At 36.7% G+C, this 20,525-nt stretch overlaps 1 protein-coding gene across 1 annotated transcript; it reads right to left on the reverse strand.

Moving 5' to 3' along the window:
* Positions 1 to 6,871: 6,871 nt before the first annotated feature.
* Positions 6,872 to 20,525, reverse strand: LOC106074660 (trypsin-2-like). Its single transcript, XM_056036587.1, has 7 exons — positions 20,443 to 20,525; positions 17,520 to 17,597; positions 14,596 to 14,770; positions 11,629 to 11,768; positions 9,246 to 9,389; positions 8,371 to 8,519; positions 6,872 to 7,250 (listed from the first exon to the last, which is right to left on the reverse strand). The coding sequence occupies exons 2-7, from the start codon at positions 17,593 to 17,595 to the stop codon at positions 7,083 to 7,085; spliced, it is 852 nt and encodes a 283-aa protein (XP_055892562.1). The 5' UTR covers positions 17,596 to 17,597; positions 20,443 to 20,525; the 3' UTR covers positions 6,872 to 7,082.

A 20,525-nucleotide genomic window follows, 5' to 3' on the forward strand; every position in this document is an offset into this window, starting at 1 on the left:
AATGACCGGGAACCTGTAAAAGATATTTTTAAACATGACACTTAGAAGGCTCCTTTTACGAGAGAATATTATAAATCCTTTAACAAGTTAATACGTTCTCTAGTGGCAGTCAGGAGGCCCTTTAGGTGGCCCTAACGGCCCATTCGGGCACCGGCCAACAGGGCGTTAGCCCAAATGCCCTTATAGTCAGTCCGCCCATGACTGTCTGCCTTGAGCACAGCTTTTTCATAAGCTCCTAGAGATGAGCTAAACTCCGTTATCCCCCTACAAGGCCAACATTCATTCGCAGTCTTCTCTCTAATAGTGCACGAGCCAGAACGCACCTTCTTTGCTCACTTGGATGGCGTTGTGCAAAGTCAGGTGACAACATTACATAAGATAATAATAGAATATAATAATATATAAGAATATAATAATATATAAGAATATAATAATATATAAGAATATAATAATGTATAAGAATATAATAATATATAAGAATATAATAATATATAAGAATATAATAATATATAAGAATATCATAATATATAAGAATATCATAATATATAAGAATATCATAATATATAAGAATATCATAATATATAAGATGCATGAAAGGTGTCGTTATGAGCAACATGATGTTATTGTCAGTGAGCATCCTTTGCGAGAACTTTAGGAATGCTGGGAAGCGTGGTCGAGAGGCCAAGTGCGCTTGAACTTGGCTTGGCTTGGCTACCTAGAAGGGGGCTCGAGGTTCGACACCCGACTCGGGTGTGTGTTTACTGAGCACCTAAAGGCAGCACGGAAAACCAACTCCTAGATACCCCCTCCCCCCCACCGGTCCACAAATGAGATTGGACCAAAGCGCTCTGAGCAAGCTATAAGCATGAAAGTAGCGCTATATAAAAGCTATAATAATAATAATATTAAAAAAAAGGGAAACATTAACATCGCATTTTATTTGTTTCGTTTTTTAAACTAGATTTCCTTTTTTTCTGGCAAAGTCAATTTTTTTAACACTAAGCTACCAACGTCTCAGTTGATAGGTTTAAATCTGTTGGTGGAAATACTCCCCATCTCGGCGATAATCTTTATTTTATACTTAGGGGTCTTTAGAAGGGGGGCGGGGGGCGTTAAGAGCCGAACACTGCTAAAAGCACACGTGGCCCAAGTCACGCCTTCTCCCTCCTGTTGAAAATCCTGGTCAAGCGAATGTAGAAATTTATATAACTGCAAAGATAACCCCATAGATCTACACTTAGAAGACAGTGCGCAAAATGTTACTGATAGTCTATTATTTTATTAATAATTAAACGTTTTAATGAATGTGCGGAAATACCCGAAGTAGTCTGTTCAAGATGAAGGTTTTCTAGTCCTCTAGCCAAATTGAAATTATTTTTTTTTAATAATTTGAGAGATCATAACGGTGAAACTAGAGTTTTGCCAAGTGTGACTTGTAATTCATTCCAAAGATATACATCAACTGTCTAATTTCTAGAAATTCATAAGAGCCGTTTTCGAGAACCACACCCATCCAGTGCCCATGAATTCGCAAGCTGAATAGAAGATTGTACATATGCGTATTTGATAAAATGTGTACTTACTCAAATCATTGATCAACAAATTTTTAATACATATTCAAGTCTTCGGCTGTATACATATCGAGAGTCCAGACGGAGATTTAGATCATGTGACTAGATGCTTTGGTCCAGCGTTTCTCAAACTGGGGCCCGCGAGCTCCTTTCAAGTGAGATGACGACGTCCTGGCCTAAAGGGGCAAGGGCGATACTAAGACTAAGACTGTTTTATTGATCCTTATGGAAATTTGTTGTGATTACAAGGACTCTTTTTTTTATATAAACACAACGCAACAGAAACATACACATCAATACAACAGACACAACATAGAATGTTCATTCAGCGACTACACACAGGCATCTTGGACCTGATCATGTTTAATGATCAACGAGTGGCGTTGATATAGTCTGACCGAGTGAGGTACGAACGAGTTTTTGTACCGCTCTGTTCTTGTTTTGATTGACAGTAGTCGCCCATTTCACGACTACCTGACATAGTTTTGATGGAGCGGGTGGCTGTTGTCTTCCAAAATTTTTCGATTTTCCTTAGACACTTTTGTTCAAAAAGTTCCTTTAAATGTGGTAATGTTGTGAGTGTAATTTTTGATGCCCTTTTTATGATGGTTTCTAGACGGCGCAACAGTTTAGATGAAGCGTTGCCTTGCCAACAAGTTATTCCGTATGTTAGCAGATTTTGTATAGTCGCGCCGTAAAAAGTATTTAGGATCTTCTTATTTAGTTTAAACTTAAAAGCTATTGAGTTTGTATAGAAAAAAGTCGCTGGGCTGTTTTCTTTGTCAGAGTTCCAAGATGGTCTTCCCATGAGAGATTGTTATTAATGATAACGCCTAGATATTTTTATGCCTTTACTTGTTCTATAGATGTAGTGTTTATTTGCAGTTCACGTATAGTTTGTTTTTTCTTTCTAAAATCAGTCAATTTCTTTCTCAAGTGGCTAAAAAAAAGTATTTTTTGTTATTATCAATCCATGTATTGACAATTAAACTGACATTATTACGAATGATACTTCGTGTCATCTTCTAATTAATACCCTCCATTTTACCGTTTCTGTAACAATACTGTCTCAAAACGTTATGAAGAAAGCTTTTCACTGTTGTGCAGCGTTATGTTGACAACTTTTGTGTGACAAAAAAAAAAAGTTTCGCTGCAAGACGTCTAAATTAACACGAAACAATTCGTAAGACGATTACGCCCAGTACAGACGTACGCTCACTATAATGGAACAAAAATGTTCGGACATAATAGTGTTAGCCAGCGCTGCCTCCTTCTTTATTTTTGCTTCATCTGCGACTTTGCGACTTTACTTTTTATCAGAATGAATAGAGTGCTCCTTACTGTCACGAGTCGAGTCTGTGACCTATTTCGACCAGTTTCTAGAAGCTCGAGGTCAAGCCAGTGCAAGTGTCCAGCGTAAACAGGTTAATTTTAGGTATCCAATCAAAGAAAGAGGTTAAGGGGAAAAAAATAGCACACGTCAGCTTCTAAAAGGTCAAGGTTACTAAAATAATTATCTGAGAAGGTTCCATGATTCTGGAATGTACGATCAAAGAAAGTATAAATTAGGGGAAAGTCAGTTAGACGGGGTCCTCGCATAGTAGTAGTTCTTGTAGAGCGATGGTCCTGACTTAGTTATCGCTTAAGTCCTCTCTTAGTAAAGGTTTAGTTAATTTTTGTGATATTAGCGGGACCATTTAATTGAAGTTATATTACTTAAAGTTGAAGTTATTCTAAGTGAAGTTTCATGTATCTTTAAGTTTTATTTATGAAGTATCAAGTCAAGTTGTTATTGAATTGAGAAGTTAATTTGATGTGAAAGTTGAAGAAGTTATTAAAGAAGTTTGGGAGAAAATACAGAGAGATGTTTATTTCTTCATTTCATTGAATTATCAAGTTTGATAATATAATCATATTATAATCCCACACTAATTTACTTTAACCTTTAAGTCGCTTGCGCTCTTCATACTTTGAGAGAACAAAAAGTGAAGTTTGAAACACAGAAAAAAAAACACATTTTGTCGCCGGGGCTCCCAGACTCCCTTGCTGGATGAAGGGGCAAACTTCTGCCTACCAAATACTATCTCCAGATTAAACCTTTTCTAAGATTAAAAAAAAAACACTTAAAAATTATCTACGAAACAAAATATCAGTGATTCAGGCCTAGCTAGGGATTTGGGGGGTCCGGAGGGCTTGGCCTCTTTAGGGGCTCCTGCATTTTGACATTCGACATCATACATGGGATAATGGCGTAATATTTAATTTAAACACACATTTTTGACATTCGGGGGGATTTTCAAATTTAGACCCTTTCCTCTCCCACCCTAGTTACGCCACTGGGTAGCTTTAATGAAGGTTCAATAGATACATTTAGATTATAATTAGAGTGTAACTATTTATTCAAAATAAAACCACAGGATTGCGTTATGTGTGTAAGTTTCTTTTACTTTTCATTACATTCAAAGAGCCCTCCCGGACCCCACTGTCAGAGCCTACAGCGTTCCTCAATGTCTCCAGCTAGCTAAGGAGGGCGCGAACGAAATTATTCTCCGGGGAGGTGGCCACAAGCAAACGTTTGAGAGCCACTACTCTAGTCCCTAAAGACCTAATATAACGGTGTATTAAGGCTGGTTGGATAATGTGCCACGTTGCACAAGACATAATTGAAGTATTGTTTGTTGTGATAGGCAGGGGATGAGACATTCTAGTTATGACGTTCTAACCAGGTGTCAATAGCGTACACATTTCTTATCTGTAAATTAAAGTTATATTTCTTTTTAAACGAAAATCTGGCTATTGTCATAATCTAGATCGGATATTGGATGTACACGCCTTTCAGGCAACACTAAGACAATCTGCATCCGGAAGTTTAAGACTCGCAGTTTACTTGGTGTTTGTATCCTGTTGTTTACCTCCCGTTGTTTACATGTTTACTGCTTTTGTTTAAATGTTTATATGTTTACTGCTTTTGTTGACCTCCCGTTGTTTATATGTTTACTGCTTTTGTTGACCTCTCGTTTTTTATATGTTTACTGCTTTTGTTTATATGTTTACTGCTTTTGTTGACCTCCCGTTGTTTATATGTTTACCTCACGTTGTTTATATGTTTACCTCACGTTGTTTATATGTTTACTGCTTTTGTTGACCTCCCGTTGTTTATATGTTTACTGCTTTTGTTGACCTCTCGTTTTTTATATGTTACTGCTTTTGTTTATATGTTTACTGCTTTTGTTGACCTCCCGTTGTTTATATGTTTACTGCTTTTGTTGACCTCCCGTTGTTTATATGTTTACTGCTTTTGTTGACCTCCCGTTGTTTATATGTTTACTGCTTTTGTTGACCTCCCGTTGTTTATATGTTTACTGCTTTTGTTGACCTCACGTTGTTTATATGTTTACTGCTATTGTTGACCTCCCGTTGTTTATATGTTTATTGCTTTTGTTGACCTCCCGTTGTTTATATTTTTACTGCTTTTGTTGATCTCACGTTGTTTACATGTTTACTGCTTTTGTTTATATGTTTGTTTACTGCTTTTGTTTATATGTTTATTTGTTTACTGCTTTTGTTTATATGTTTATTTGTTTACTGCTTTTGTTGACCTCCCGTTGTTGATGAGTTTACGTCCTGTTGTTTACATGTTTCCCTCTAGTTTACTTGATGTGTTCCTCTCGATGTTTATGTCTTACTGTGAGCACCAACATCTGGACTGAGACCAATTGTTATAGAAGGCCTAAATAGCCACGTCACAAATCTAAACTGCCCACAGGTTGCGACGTCTCAGGTCAGTGTTCAGGCCTCCTATAATGATTGTCCTCTACTTGACTGACATGTACAAACTAATTTTAACTTAAAATACTTTGCCTAGGCATGGATCCTTTCCTTTTTCATTTGATTGTTTAAGAAAACTTTTAAATACAATTCTGGAACTCAACCTCGAGAGAGGAATAAAATAATATATGACAACAAATGAATTAAATAGCTGTGGTTTAAATGATAATATGCTAAAATGACAAGGGGTTAAATATCTGTGGGTTAAAATAATTATAGCCTATAAATCAGGGATTGAAAGTCACATACACACATCTGTAAGCGTCATTCAAAACAAATGTTATACATAGCCCCCCCCCCCCCCATTTTTAAGACATTACAATCTCTAGTGCAGATGAAGTCATCTGTTTCTGTGGCCCAACTTTTAACGAGGTTGTCATGTGGCCAGCACAACGACCAACTAATGTCAGGTACCTATTAGAGATGGGTGGACTCAGAGGCGCCCAAAGATCCCCAAATTAAAAATCGAAGTCTTTATTACAATTCGAACCCGAGGCCCCCGAATCCAAGCGCTTTACCACTCAGCCACCGAGCCTCAATTATTATAGATAACTCGCAAAGTGAGTTAGGCGCTTATGGAAAACTCGTGGGCGTCCCCCGCGTGTACGTTACTTTAATTTAATTATTTTCTGTTTGCAAAATTACATTCAATGTATTGTTATTGCGTTATTGTTGTTTTTTTTTAAGTCTTCAAAGGATAATGCAATAATTAGAGTTTGAGTTTAAGTTAGAACCTATATAAAATATTTAATTCTTTTTTTGTTTTTATCATTAAAACAAAAATTAAAAATAAAAATAATGGTAACCTCGGAATAATGATACGGTCGCCTCGCACGATACACTGAGACCAGTCGTCTTAGAAGGCCTAAACACTGAGCTGCAATGGAGACCTAAAACTCGTTGCCACGTCACAGCTCTGTACGACATGGCATAGAGCCATTCGTCTCCACTGCCCACAAGTTGTGACGTCGCAGGTAAGTGTTCAGGCATTCTATAACGATGGTCTCGGATACAGACATTGCACAATAGGCAGCGTCACACACACACACATGTATATATATATATATATATATATATATATATATATAGATATATAGATAGATAGATAGATAGATAGATAGAAGATAGATAGATAGATAGATAGATTATATATATATATATATATATATATATATATATATATATATATATATATATATATAGAGAGAGAGAGAGAGAGAGAGAGACAGAGAGATAGATAGATAGATAGATAAATAGATAGATAGATAGATAGATAGATAGATAGATAGATAGATAGATAGATAGATAGATAGATAGATAGAAAGATAGATAGATAGATAGATAGATTAATATATATATATATATATATATAGAGAGAGAGAGAGAGAGAGAGAGAGAGAGAGAGAGACAGAGAGATAGATAGATAGATAAATAGATAGATAGATAGAAATTACAAAAACGAATTAAAAAAAAAAAGATTTTTCTATTTATTTTTATTCATATCAAAGATCAGACTTTTACATATCTATTAATAAAACTATCCCCCCCCCCTCTCATCCCGTTCAATGATTTTATCTTTGGTTTATATTGAGACTCGGTTTCATTCCATGTGTCAACAATATCTTAATAAAAGTTGTTCCCATTCATGTTTGTTGTTGTCGTTTTTTCCCTCAATGGTCAACTTTAACAAGAGGTCCAGTCTTGGACACAGCGGGTCATCCAGAGATCGTACAGCGTAACGTCGGTCATCAACATTGGCACGTCTGGCGTCATGCAGTTGTACCTGGACAGCAAGCCCCGCAACACATACTTGTTGTTCCTCTTACAAGCGATCAGGTCACCCCAATCAAACTGAGGTTTGGACAAGAAATACATTTTTAAACAAGCGAAATTCAAACACAAAAAAAAACAATACGTTAAAAAAAAAAAAAAAAAAATAACAAAAGCGAAAAGTAAGTGTATAAATTAGTTGGGATTAGTCGTATAATTAAATTTGTGATAAGCCTCAAACGACAATCTATAAAGGGGAGTTATTCAGCTTATACCACCACTTCGGTCAAGTACTATTTCTTTCCCTTAGAAAGGGGACTAATTCAGCTTATAACACAATTTGAGCCAATTACTAGTTCTCTCCCTTGTTTTAGATTTTATCTCTACTAGATTTTCGTAAGAAAATGTATATGCAAAGTTTAGATAATCGATCAATAAACTTTAAGCAACTTTAAAATGAGGCCTAATATACAACTGACTACAACCTGTCTTTTTTAATAGTTTTTCTCATAACTAATGAAAGTGAGACTGAAAAACAATGGAACATTTTTAATTTACTTAAGTCTTGAATCAGTAATACCTTACATTTGGAAATTCCAGAAAGAGATAGTCATTTCATAACCTATGTTAGATTTAGATCTAGGTCTAGTTCTCTAGCCAAATTTAAATTTATTTCTTATTTACTTTGAAAATTTATAACGGTCAAACTAGAGTTTGTCTTGTGTGGCCAACGAGCTAGTATTTCTTTTATTAGCTATACACATCACCTGTTAAATTAATAGAAAAATCGTTAGAGCTGTTTTAGAGATCAGCTTTCCAGGTTCCAAGTTCTGATTTGAATAGAGATATTGTAGGCCAAGTTATTTTATTTCAAAAAAAAGGGAATTCCGTTTTTTCTTCACCGAAACTACAGTCCCCGGCATACTAGAGACTTTATGCCATCGGTTTTGACTCCTGAGACCGTTTAAACCTATTCACCACCCAATACCATTGTAACTGTGAAAACGTTTATTTAATTTAGATTGACATCATAAATATTCCCACCTTCTGTAAAATGTTAACTTTTTAAAGACGACTCCTAAAGAAAATCAGGCATTAGATTGGTACATGGACTTGTATTTAAATTTGGAATTGTAAGAGGCTCATTACTCATTAGGATTTTCTTGTATTTTTTTTTAGATGCAACATCAAGTTAACTTACAATACAGGCTTTGTTCTTGATATTGGCGCCCTCAACTACAAGGGTACCTGCTGGTAGTTGCGATGAGGTCAATATCCTTGAGACAAAATCACCGTACACCACCATATCGGCCGCTCTTAGTCTGGCCGAGTTCAAATAGGCGGAGCTCTCTAGGCAACGAGAATAGAAATATCGATGGATTAAACCAAAAGATTAAACTGCCAACTCTGAAGTGTTAATGTAAATATAACAAAAAACACCGGCTTGAATCTAATGTGTACAATTCGATGTTCCGAAACTGTTTTTGAAAAAAGCACTAACACTTCTAATAGCATAATGAAACACATATTATGTAGCATATGACTATATATTTAAAAACTAAATGTTACTAATAATTTAATGAATAGAGCGTTGTTAACAAGCATGATGTAGGCTCTATACGCTGGGATAACATTACACTCATTAACACGAGAGCGAAAATGAGAAACTAATCTACTAAAGTTTTGAACATTAGTCTTAATGTTCTTCTTGAATGTAGTGAAGCATGTTGTCTGAGACCAATGGGGAGTGAGTTCCAAACCTTTGGTCCATATACTGAAACTGTTTTTCTAGATATAACATCTATGTTTTTCTAGCTAAAACATCAAATACATTTTAGAAGTTTAAAAAATATATATTTTTGAACATTCCGACCGCAAAAATTATTTAAAAACAACAACATATAAAGTGAATGTGGTATGACACAACCAGATGAATACACAAGGAATGGGACCTCATATGTGTACGCTTCCCAATCCAAAGGGGGACTTCACATAGGTAGGTCTCCTACATAATACAAAGTCGAAATGAATTGTTCATCCCCAATCTGAAGGCAGCGTATAACAAAAAGACCTCACCTGTGTACGCCCCCCATCCTACCATGAAGCAGCTCTTGTCTATGTCAGTGCAAGCGTTGGGGTCCTCCTCATATTTTGAATATGGCTGAACGCACGCTCCAAACGTGACCGGTATGGCAAGTTGCAGAAGGCCAATATTGTTGTCTGAAAGAGAGAGGATGTGACCTTGTAAACATTCACAAGAAGTTACGCTCCGCAGCGAAACATTTTCTCATCCACGCGAAAGTTGACAGAGCATCAGAAGATAACAACAGATTGACAGAACATCAGAAGATGACAACAGATTGACAGAACATCAGAAGATGAAAACATATTGACAGAGCATCAGAAGATGACAACAGATTGACAGAGCATCAGAAGATGACAACAGTTTGACAGAACATCAGAAGATGAAAACAGATTGAAAGAACATCATAAATGACATCAGATTGTCAGAACATCAGAAGATAACATCAGATTGTCAGAACATCAGAAGATGACAACAGATTGTCAGAACATCAGAAGATGACAACAGATTGTCAGAACATCAGAAGATGACAACAGATTGTCAGAACATCAGAAGATGACAACAGATTGTCAGAACATCAGAAGATAACATTAGATTTTCAGAGCATCAGAAGATAACATCAGATTGTTAGAACATCAGAAGATAACATTAGATTTTCAGACCATCAGAAGATAACATCAGATTGTCAGAGCATCAGAAGATAACATCAGATTGTTAGAACATCAGAAGATAACATTAGATTTTCAGAGCATCAGAAGATAACATCAGATTGTCAGAGCATCAGAAGATAACATTAGATTTTCAGAGCATCAGAAGATAACATCAGATTGTCAGAGCATCAGAAGATAACATCAGATTGTTAGAACATCAGAAGATAACATTAGATTTTCAGAGCATCAGAAGATAACATCAGATTGTCAGAACATCAGAAGATAACATTAGATTTTCAGAGCATCAGAAGATAACATCAGATTGTCAGAGCATCAGAAGATAACATCAGATTGTTAGAACATCAGAAGATAACATCAGATTGTCAGAACATCAGAAGATAACATCAGATTGTTAGAACATCAGAAGATAACATCAGATTGTTAGAACATCAGAAGATAATATCAGATTGTCACAACATCAAAAGATAATATCAGATTGTCAGAACATCAGAAGATAACATCAGATTGTCAGAACATGAGAAGATAACATCAGATTGTCAGAACATCAGAAGATAACATCAGATTGTCAGAACATCAGAAGATAACATCAGATTATCAGAACATCAGAAGATAACATCAGATTGTCAGAACATCAGAAGATGACAACAGATTGTCAGAACATCAGAAGATAACATTAGATTGTCAGAACATCAGAAGATAACATCAGATTGTCAGAACATCAGAAGATAACATCAGATTGTCAGAACATCAGAAGATAACATCAGATTGTCAGAACATCAGAAGATAACATCAGATTGTCAGAGCATCAGAAGATAATATCAGATTGTCACAACATCAAAAGATAATATCAGATTGTCAGAACATCAGAAGATAACATCAGATTGTCAGAGCATCAGAAGATAATATCAGATTGTCACAACATCAAAAGATAATATCAGATTGTTAGAACATCAGAAGATAATATCAGATTGTCAGAGCATCAGAAGATAACATCAGATTGTCAGAACATCAGAAGATAACATCAGATTGTCAGAACATCAGAAGATGACAACAGATTGTCAGAACATCAGAAGATAACATCAGATTGTCAGAACATCAGAAGATAACATCAGATTGTTAGAACATCAGAAGATAACATCAGATTGTCAGAGCATCAGAAGATAATATCGAGTCGGGTGTCGAACCTCAAGCCCCCTTGATAGCCAAGTTAGGTCAAGCGTACATAGCCTCTCGGCCACACATCTCACCACTTTAATAAATAAATAAAAAAAACTTAACGAAATATTAAATGTCTCATGAAAATATACGTGTGGGGAGGGGAGGTCCTAATCTCTCTCTCTCTCTCTCTCTGTCTCTCTCTAACCCTCTCCTCTCTCTCTCTCTCTCTCTCTCGCACTCTCTCTCTCTGTCTCTCTCTCTCTCTCTCTCTCTCACACTCATTCTTTCTCTCTCTATCTCTCTATCTCTCTCACTCTCTCTCTCTTACTCTCTCTGTCTCTCTCTCACTCTCTCTCTCTCTTTCTCTCTGTCTCTCTCTCACTCACTCTCTCTCTCTCTCTCACTCTCTCGCTCTTCTCTCTCTATGTTCGTTTATTCGACCTAAACTTAAGCCGCATTCAGTATTGACGCTATCAAATCTAATGTAATTACTTAAAATTGACTTTCTACAAAACATGAACTCGGCTAGCCAATGTGCCAGACTAACCTAGAGTTGTGTCATTATATAATGGGTGTGCCTTATAATTGGCTACTGGTATCTTCTGTTCCTCACTGTCAGTGCCCATTAAATCTCTTTCACCAGCCACAGCGAACACTGGGAGACCAGCTTGTCCCAGCATCCTCAGACTACAGAAATACAAAGATCAATCAATCAGATCAGTAATAGAACAAAACAAACGAATAATTAATAATCTACATCAGGGGTTCTCAACCTGTGGATCGCGACCTCCTAGGGGGTCGATTGATGATTTGCCAGGGGTCGCCAAAGACCATCGAAAAAATGGATTGTTTTGTCTATTCTTTTATTGCTGTATGTGTGAGCGGGGGGGGGGGTCGCGGTAGAGTGGGGGATTGTAAAAAGGGGTCGACGAGCTTAAAAGGTTGAGAACCGCTGATCTACATTATCTATATTTTAGAATTGTTTTATTTTATATATTACAGGCGTTACTTTCAAAAATAGTCGTTGGCTTTCCTGGCTTATTCAGACAACCCATTCCATTCTCTAAATGCACTAGGGAAGAAGGAGGACTTGTACGAATTTTTTCTAGCGTATGGAATAAGAACTGTGCCTCTATCTTTGTGTCTGAGTATGTCATTAGGTTTTGTTTTTTTGTCTTTGTAAATTGTGGATGAAATAATGAAAAAAATATTATGGCTAGCTGAACAGGGTCAGATATACGACAGTCCAAATTAGACGTTGCTGCCGCCAAGGGCCACGCCAGTAAAAGGAGCTTCAGCGGCCTCCATATTTCAAAAACATTTTTAAAAATTAGACAACATCAGCATCTGATATCAAATGGAAATAAAATAGTTTTTCTTTACAAATTTGGTTTAAAATTTCCTGCCATGCTTTTAAATTTATTAATATGATTATTCCGAGCATTGAAGGCTGGTAAGTCTCTCCACACAAAAAATCCTGGCCAGTCTTTAAAAAATAAAAATCCTGGCCAGTCCTCCACTTTCTAAAATCCGGCTTTTGTTGGAATTCAGAAAAATTCAAAAGATTCCTTAAAGTTATTGTGTTCTTTTTTGTTTTTTTTTCCACTTTCCACTCTTATAGCGTGAGATAGTGATACTTTGATGTCAATGATGTTGTTGGTTTGTTTGTTTTATGTCAGTAAACAGTAAACGTGATCGATTTAAATACACTGTCTTGTCTGTCAAAGGTCTATCCCAATCTAGTAAGTACTAGTTTGGCTCGAGAAACTTCTGGCGAGTATTTGTTGTCAGGAGGCTTAATTTTCCCCAATAAGATCATGTGTCATGGCCAGGTGTTGATGGATTAGTTTCGCAACTTGGTCAAGGTGACCTAGGTAGGCAGATTCTGACAAAGCTCAACATCCTGCCATTGTGTGTTCAATTGACGCACTCGCGATTCCTTACTTTCTTAATGTGTCTATAGCATCGAGTTTTGGCCAGGTTTTTCAACATTTTCAGTTCATATAACTCGGTCCAGTTCTTGTCTTTCTGTGACAGTCTTTTGTTTCAAGGTAAAGATGACCTGCTTTGAGCCATGTTTAGGGAAAAAAAAGTAAAGTTCCCCTTTCAGACATAGTGATCTATGGGGCAGCTGATGTCATCTGTTTCTATGGCCCATGGTTAACGAGGGTGTCATGTGGTCAGCACAACGCCCAACCGCCTTTACTTTTCCCCAATTAATGTCAGGTACCCATTAGAGCTGGGTTGACGCAGAGGGGCCCTGATGATCCCGAGAGTAAAAATCCCAGGATTTGAACCCGAGACCCCGGTTTGGAAGCCAAGCGCTCTACCTCTCAGCCACCACGCCTCGTATTAAGGAAGCAATCCTGTTAATCTTGTCACCGTGTAACAGAGCCGGGTATTTTCCGTGAAGTACTTTGGTTTACCCCTGAAGAATCTCATGCCCTGCCCATAATTCAGACCAATATCAACATCAGTATTTTTCAAGTTCTGAGAAGTTGCTTCAGAGTCGTATTGGCTAAGGAAGGAAACTAGCTCATTGCTAGACTCGTACAGTTTTAATCTTATTTTCAGAATATGCATCAATATTATGTAGGTCAGTGTCAGACGGTGTCACTCCATTTTATGACACCAACAGTGTAAAGGAGTACTGGGACCCCACAGCTATTGATTACAGTAAAGTCAAGTGGTTTTTGCCAGACAATCCGGTGTTGAGTATTGTAAGTACTCTTTGCTTATATTTACACAGAGATGTTTCTTTTAAGTGTTCCTGGTTTATCTTGGCAATCTAATTAAAACTTAGCAGAGTTCAGACCCTCAATGCCCTTAAATATATTTTTAGTAATGGCTGCTTTGCCTTTTTTCAATACTTACCATGTCACACTTGTCTAAGCCAAAGCAGATATCATCACTGAAGTTCTTTACCGTTTTAATTAAGGTAGGCAGTTTTTTGTTGTTGTTTTTTTTTGTTTTGTTTCGGCGTGTAATTTTATATTGTCTGTTTATAATTGATGAAATAAATGTGTGTGTGTGTATTTAGGTTTGTGTCAACTTTAAAACCCTAAGTAGTACTAGGAATTAATTTGGAATAAATGATTGATTGCAAGGCGAAACCAGAGCGCAGAGAGAAAATCGCCTTGCTGTATAACCCATCTTATATAAACAGAACCCTATTGGTCGACAGTTATGAGTAAACTACTCATTCACATTGCCAGAAGCCTTATTATTTTTTAGGTTGATTCTGGGAATGTCAAAGGTTTGTAATAGCCAATAATGTGAAGTCCAAATCTTTTTTATTTATCAACATATCATTTGTGCTGGGTTTTTTTTCTTGTAAGTTTGTTGTGAAATATTGCTATCAATAGTTAGCTGTACTTAGCGATTATCGACAGTACCAATAATTACAATACTATGTGTTACATCACAATGTGTCACTTTTGGCACACACTTAAATAAACCAATAAAGGTAATATATAAAAACCCATATAAAGCATTTAAAAAAAACTTCTCTTACTTTTCTACGCAGTAGGCTGTGGTCACTACGATCCGAGTGTTCAGTATGTGTCCTGAGCAGAAGGCCACCGGGGACGCCCCTGACATAAACTCCAGAGCCACAATCGAGTTGTAAGGTGCCTTGCAGCGGTTCGAGACCTCAAGCCCTCCTAAAATACGTGGGCGCAGAGCCGCCCCTGTTATAAGAAAATTATATTCCATTAATTAAAGAATTTATACACAACACAAATAAATATTATATTTTTTTATTTTCTTTTTTGGTGTAGATGTCTTTACATTTCTTGCAACATTAATGGGGGCTTAAAAGGTAAGTAAAGTGATGCAATCGTAATAATTAGATAGAAGTGTAGAGCGTGATTCGAAACAAAAGATGAATGTAAATCAAGGAGGTCTTCTCATCACTATCCTGGTCAAGTCAACATATAAGCAGCGGAGGGTGTCTCCCTGTAAGAATGTTGTCACCCCTCACTCAACTCCTCAAAAAAAAAATCTGCCGATGAAAGATGTCATTTGTTTCTCTTTATTTTGGAAAACCCAACACTTAGGAGATAATTACAAACATTCGTGGACTGATTCACCACAGTGGCGTAGCTAGGGGGGGGGGAAGGGGGGCAAATTTTAAAATCCCCCCGGGCCCTCACTTAAAAAGGGGGGGGGGCCCAAAGGAGTGTTTTTTACAATAAAAATTAAATATTACGCTAAATGCAGGGGCCCCCAAAGTGGTCAAGCCCCCCGGGCCCCCAAACGATGGAAAATTCCTAGCTACGCCCCTGATTCACCATTCGACGCAGATTTTTCCCCCTTCTATTGTAGAATTTAGTTGTTTCTTTCATCGTAGCACAGTGTTGTCCCCCCCCCCCCCTTTGTTATGCAGTGTGCGTGTTTCTATTGGCTGGATAGATTCTGATGTAAACATGAGTAAAACTATCATAGAGGATCAGCCTTGATAAAAAGGGGGAGGTGAGAATTATGAAATTATTGAAGTTCAAGGTTGCGACATGTGACAGAGTGACCTGTGCTTATTCTGGTTTTTTTAAAATGAATTGATATATAATTTAAAGTCCTTGTTATTTCACCTGTGTGTTTCTACATAAATCTGCATAGACATTTCATTGAAAGCAGCCTATATTTATCAGTAAAAGTAAGTATTACTTTGTTTTAAAAGATACAAGGTTTATTCAAGATCTTGTCATCAACTAAGTCAGTGTTTCCCAAAGTGGGGTAAGCGTACCCCCAGGGGTACGGGAAGACTTTGGATGGAGGTACGCGTTGCACCTCATTAACTATGCAGATTTTTTTAAAGGGAAACTCCGATGGTTTTTCAAATTTGAGTTATTGACATAGACATAAATAAATATTTAAATTCTGCGTAAAAAGTTGTAATAGTAAACATTTTACTATTTTGTATTTAAATGCTTAGAAGCATTTATATTTAATAAATTAGACAGTAAATTCTTTACATCTAAAAAAAAAACGGGGTTCTTTGAGATTTTGTTTTTAGGTTAGGCATATCGTATCGCTTCATTCTTACAGAAGCTGTTAGTGACGGCCTAATCCAGAGCTGTGGTACAGTTATATAAATAAATAGAGATCTAAAAGCATTAGGATAACCAACTAGATTTTTTAAAAAAGTAACATTTTCATCTAAGCCCCTCCCTGTCCTAAAAAAGTAAATAGATCGTGTGTCTGACTGATTCTAACAAAGTGGTCAGTGTAAGGCTAGTCGAGACTACGTGTAGTCGGTCATGACAAGACAACCAAGTGATAGTGTTTGTTGTGTGTTGAGTGGTCAGGCGAGAAAATACACACTGCCGTGGTTAGTCAAGCATGTAAATCTACTTTCAACACGCATTTTTTTCTTTACTTACAAGATCTAGATCTAAGTGCATAGATGAAGATATATTTCTTTTACGAGAATGTAAACTTTGCTGTATGGTCTCCTGTTATACAGTAAGTCAATAGATTTAATTAATAGGTTAGTGTGACGTCACATAGAGACCCGGTAAAAATCTGATCGTTTTGGATGCGCAAAAAAAATATGTCAGAAAAACATCAATTACAAAGTTATTATTGCAAATTAAAAAAAAAGAAGAATATATTCATTATCTGTAAATCAAAACATATATTATATCAAAAATTGTCAAAATCATCGGAGTTTCCCTTTAAATACCAAGTTTCTATGTTCTGTTAATAAATTATTATGTGGTTGAGGGGGGGGGGGGACTATAAGTTTAAAAGGGGTACATATAGATCAAAAGTTTGGGAAACACTGAACTAAGTAATTCGTTTACAACGAGTTCGTTGGACTAGCTGTCTGTAGCTATAACACCCCTGATGCTGTTAGCACCCTCGCCCCCCCCCCTTAGCAACACCTCTGCATAACGGAATACCCAAAGTTGATATGGAAGACTTTGTAGAAATATAGATCCATGTAGTACTCTTAATAATAAGGCTTGTCTTCGAGTCCGAAGATTAGTGAGGAATGCAGTATTTCCCATGGCTCAGCAGCCCCAACTGTGACCTACATTTTTTGCCACAACTACCGCAGACATAACCATTGTCCACCGGATATGTTAGAAATGTGAGAGTCGGGTGCAAGAAAAAAAAATCACTCTGTCAAGTGAAATAATTCATTAAATAAATTAAAGAAATATCAATGAAAAAATTCATGAAATATAATTAAAGATTGTCTTTATTCTGTTTTTTATTATTTTGTCATTCTACCTTATACCCTTAATCTTCATGAGGGGAGGTAATGGAGAAGAGGAGGTAAGACGTGGGACTGAAAAAACCACCAGAAATATGTAACCGTATATTTTATAGACAAGATCATCTCCGGTTGATCTTCCGTAAGTTTTCTTATGTCTTCTAAAACGTAGCCAACTTTAAGATGAAAAATGCTACAGAAATATGCGGACCACTTACGTGCATTTAGGCTAAAGGCCGCTGTTCCGAACATGCACAAAGACGCTAGCAACACACAATTGGCAGCTGAAGACATTTCTGTTTAAAAAAAAAATAAAACAAAATGATCATTAATATTTTTTTTTAACAAGAGCCAAACAGAAGCAAGGATAATGATTGATTCGTCTATGAGCATCTAGGTCTACTCAATATGTTTTTGGGTTATGGTAGTATTATATATTATAACATGAAATTAAAATAAAGACTATATTCAGTGGCGTCCCTATGGTCGGTCTAACCAGGTATGTTAAGCGCAGGGTGTCAAACCCCCCCCCCCCCCACTCGCCTGATAAACTTTTCCCAAAAATATAACCAATAAAAAAATATCGTTTAGTTTGTTCTTTTGCTTAACCTTACAACCAGGGGCGGACTGGCTACATGGGCATTCGGGCAAATGCCCGGTGGGCCGGTACCCCATTGGGCCGATAGTGCCACCGAAAGGGCCGCATGAATGTCAGTAAATTGTTTCAAGATTTATATTATTCTCTTTCAAAGCAACACTTTGAGCGTCGTGATTAAACAGAAATACTTTTTTACACCTTTTAAGTCTAATACTGGTCTAAAGCATTGTCGTAAACATCCTTCATCCGTATTTAGTGCATCTAGTAGACGTCACTAAAAGATAAACAAGAAAAGTTAAGGCCTTTATTTCTTATAGAGATCGACAGTGTCAATATATTCGGATGAACCTATAAAGGGACCAACAACAACGGTCCAGGTCCTAGAGATGACATGTCCAGTCACATACGAATTCTTATTGGTATGGTAGAGTTGTCGCATGATCTCGAGTTGGCCCCGCTACAAAGTCCTCCAAAATTCACAATTATTATCTTGAACAGTGTAGAAATGTGTGGATTGGAATCACATTGCAAAAGGAAGGAGCAGAAAATAAGTCAGATAACTACTGCTGGAATCCTGTGCAGATAAAATGTAGTAAAGTTATTAGTATTCTCTCGCAAGCACTAAATATTCGCCAACATTATGATGACAGCACTTAGGAATGAACAGTCTCAACGCTATAAGAAACACTAATTCCTAGACGACAAAGTTATTGACTTAAGTCGAAATATAAAAAGGTTCGAACCCAGGACCCCAGGTTTGGAAGCTTAACCTCTCAGCCACCGCGCTCCTATGACCGTGTGAGATGGACAGTTAAATAATGGAGGATGAAGATTTATATTTGTAAAAGAAAAAAGTCCATATGCCTGAGAAAATGTCAAGGAGTGAAAGTGACTCATAATGAGTTCGTCAATGGAGGAACCTCATATGTCTTGAATATAAATGTGAATTTTTCACAATAAGAGATTCCCCATTTCCAAGTGTTATACTTTATTCATTTAGTAATAGCGCTTATCACATGATCTGAAGTGCAATCTTTTTTCCACTTGGGTGTCTCTTCTTCGTTGGTGACAGCCTGTGCGCCCTGCAGCATCCCCCTTTCATAGACGCCACTGCTTGTAAGTTTTTATACAATATGTCTTTTAAAATTGTATTTCTAGCTCTGTATTTGTTTGCATGACTAAATGTAGGCCTACATCAACTTTTCATTGGTAATCACTGCACTAAAAGAAAAACTCAAAGCTCTTAAGTAAATTTGTCTCAGCACTTGAAATAAGAAATGTGTGTTTACCCTTGAGTGTTTCTGTGTCAAATAGGTGAAGGTTTTGTATTTGTACATTAGGTCTAGTTTTACTATTCTTTTACATTAGGTTTAGTTTTACTATTCTTTTACATTAGGTTTAGTTTTACTATTCTTTTACATTAGGTTTAGTTTTACTATTCTTTTAATTAGGTTTAGTTTTACGATTCTATTACATTAGGTTTAGTTTTACGATTCTTTTACATTGTCCAACCAGCTTTTCTTTGGAAGACTCTTTCTTCGTGCTCATGCCACTGTACCTTGAAGAATGACTTTTGACAGTGTGTTATGTCTTACAATATGACCCAACCAGATCAGCTTTCGTCTCTTCACAGTATTGAGGAGTCTTTTTTTCAGCCAGAGCGTTGACTTGTAAAAGTACAACTCATTTGTCTCTTTTTCCTTGTATCTGATTCGCAGCATTTTTGTAGCATTTCTCTCAAATGCTTGGATTCTTCTTTCAGCCTCAGCGATCAGTGTCCAGCTGATATTTCGTGCTGCGTGACATCTGAATGAAATTTCACGACGGTCACTTCAATTTTAATTAATTATAGATTGAATTCTTCTTTCAGACTCAGCGTTCAGTGTCCAACTTTCACATCCCTATAGGAGTACAGAGACGTCTAGCGAAAAATACAGTTTAAGCTTTATCTTAAAGCTGGTGTCCCTCTTCTAGATTGTCCACAGTTCACAACATATGTACCGGAAGCGCCAAATTGGAACCAGTGAAATCTGCCCATGTGGAGTGTCACCAGAGAATGCCGACCATGTCCTCCAAAACTGCTCTCTTTACCAAGAGGACCGTAGAATACACTGGCCCCAAAACACCCCAATAGAAAAAAACTATATGGAGAGCTCCCTTACTTGGAAACCACTGCGCTGTTCATCTCATGTATTGGTCTCGTCATCTGATCACTCCAGCATAACAATGAGAACGAAGAAGAAGAAGAAGAAGTCCACAGTTCGTTTTAGAGTATGTTTATATCCTTCAAGCTTCTATACAAAAACCTATGCCTTCACAATCTATCTGGTTTACAACAAATGTAGGCCTATTATCAGTTTCAGTTAATACAATACTTTTACGAGAATCAAAGCTAAATCATATACAATCATGTTAATAATAATTAAAATCTACATTTATAAAAAAAAAAAAGAACGAATGGAAATTTTCAAGATAAAAAAAAACGAAACATGTATTACATCGGGAGTAACATTGAACTCGTTAAAAAAACAACTTACTAGATCTAGATCGTGTATCTCCCAAGAATCCGACACTTTAAACTTGTTTCAGAAGTAAATCAGCCTATAGATAATCTACTATTTTCATG

The sequence above is a fragment of the Biomphalaria glabrata genome, chromosome 7 (assembly GCF_947242115.1).
Source record: "Biomphalaria glabrata chromosome 7, xgBioGlab47.1, whole genome shotgun sequence".
Lineage (NCBI taxonomy): Eukaryota > Metazoa > Mollusca > Gastropoda > Planorbidae > Biomphalaria > Biomphalaria glabrata.

Bases quoted from the DNA above. Each gene is read 5' to 3' on its own strand.
- LOC106074660 (XM_056036587.1), bottom strand. From the start codon at position 17,595: ATGTCTTCAGCTGCCAATTGTGTGTTGCTAGCGTCTTTGTGCATGTTC. The intron at 9,390-11,628 runs GTTAGTCTGGCA...TCTCTCTTTCAG, and splicing joins ATATAATGACACAACTCTAG to ACAACAATATTGGCCTTCTG. The intron at 8,520-9,245 runs GTGAGGTCTTTT...CTCGTTGCCTAG, and splicing joins AGGATGGGGGGCGTACACAG to AGAGCTCCGCCTATTTGAAC.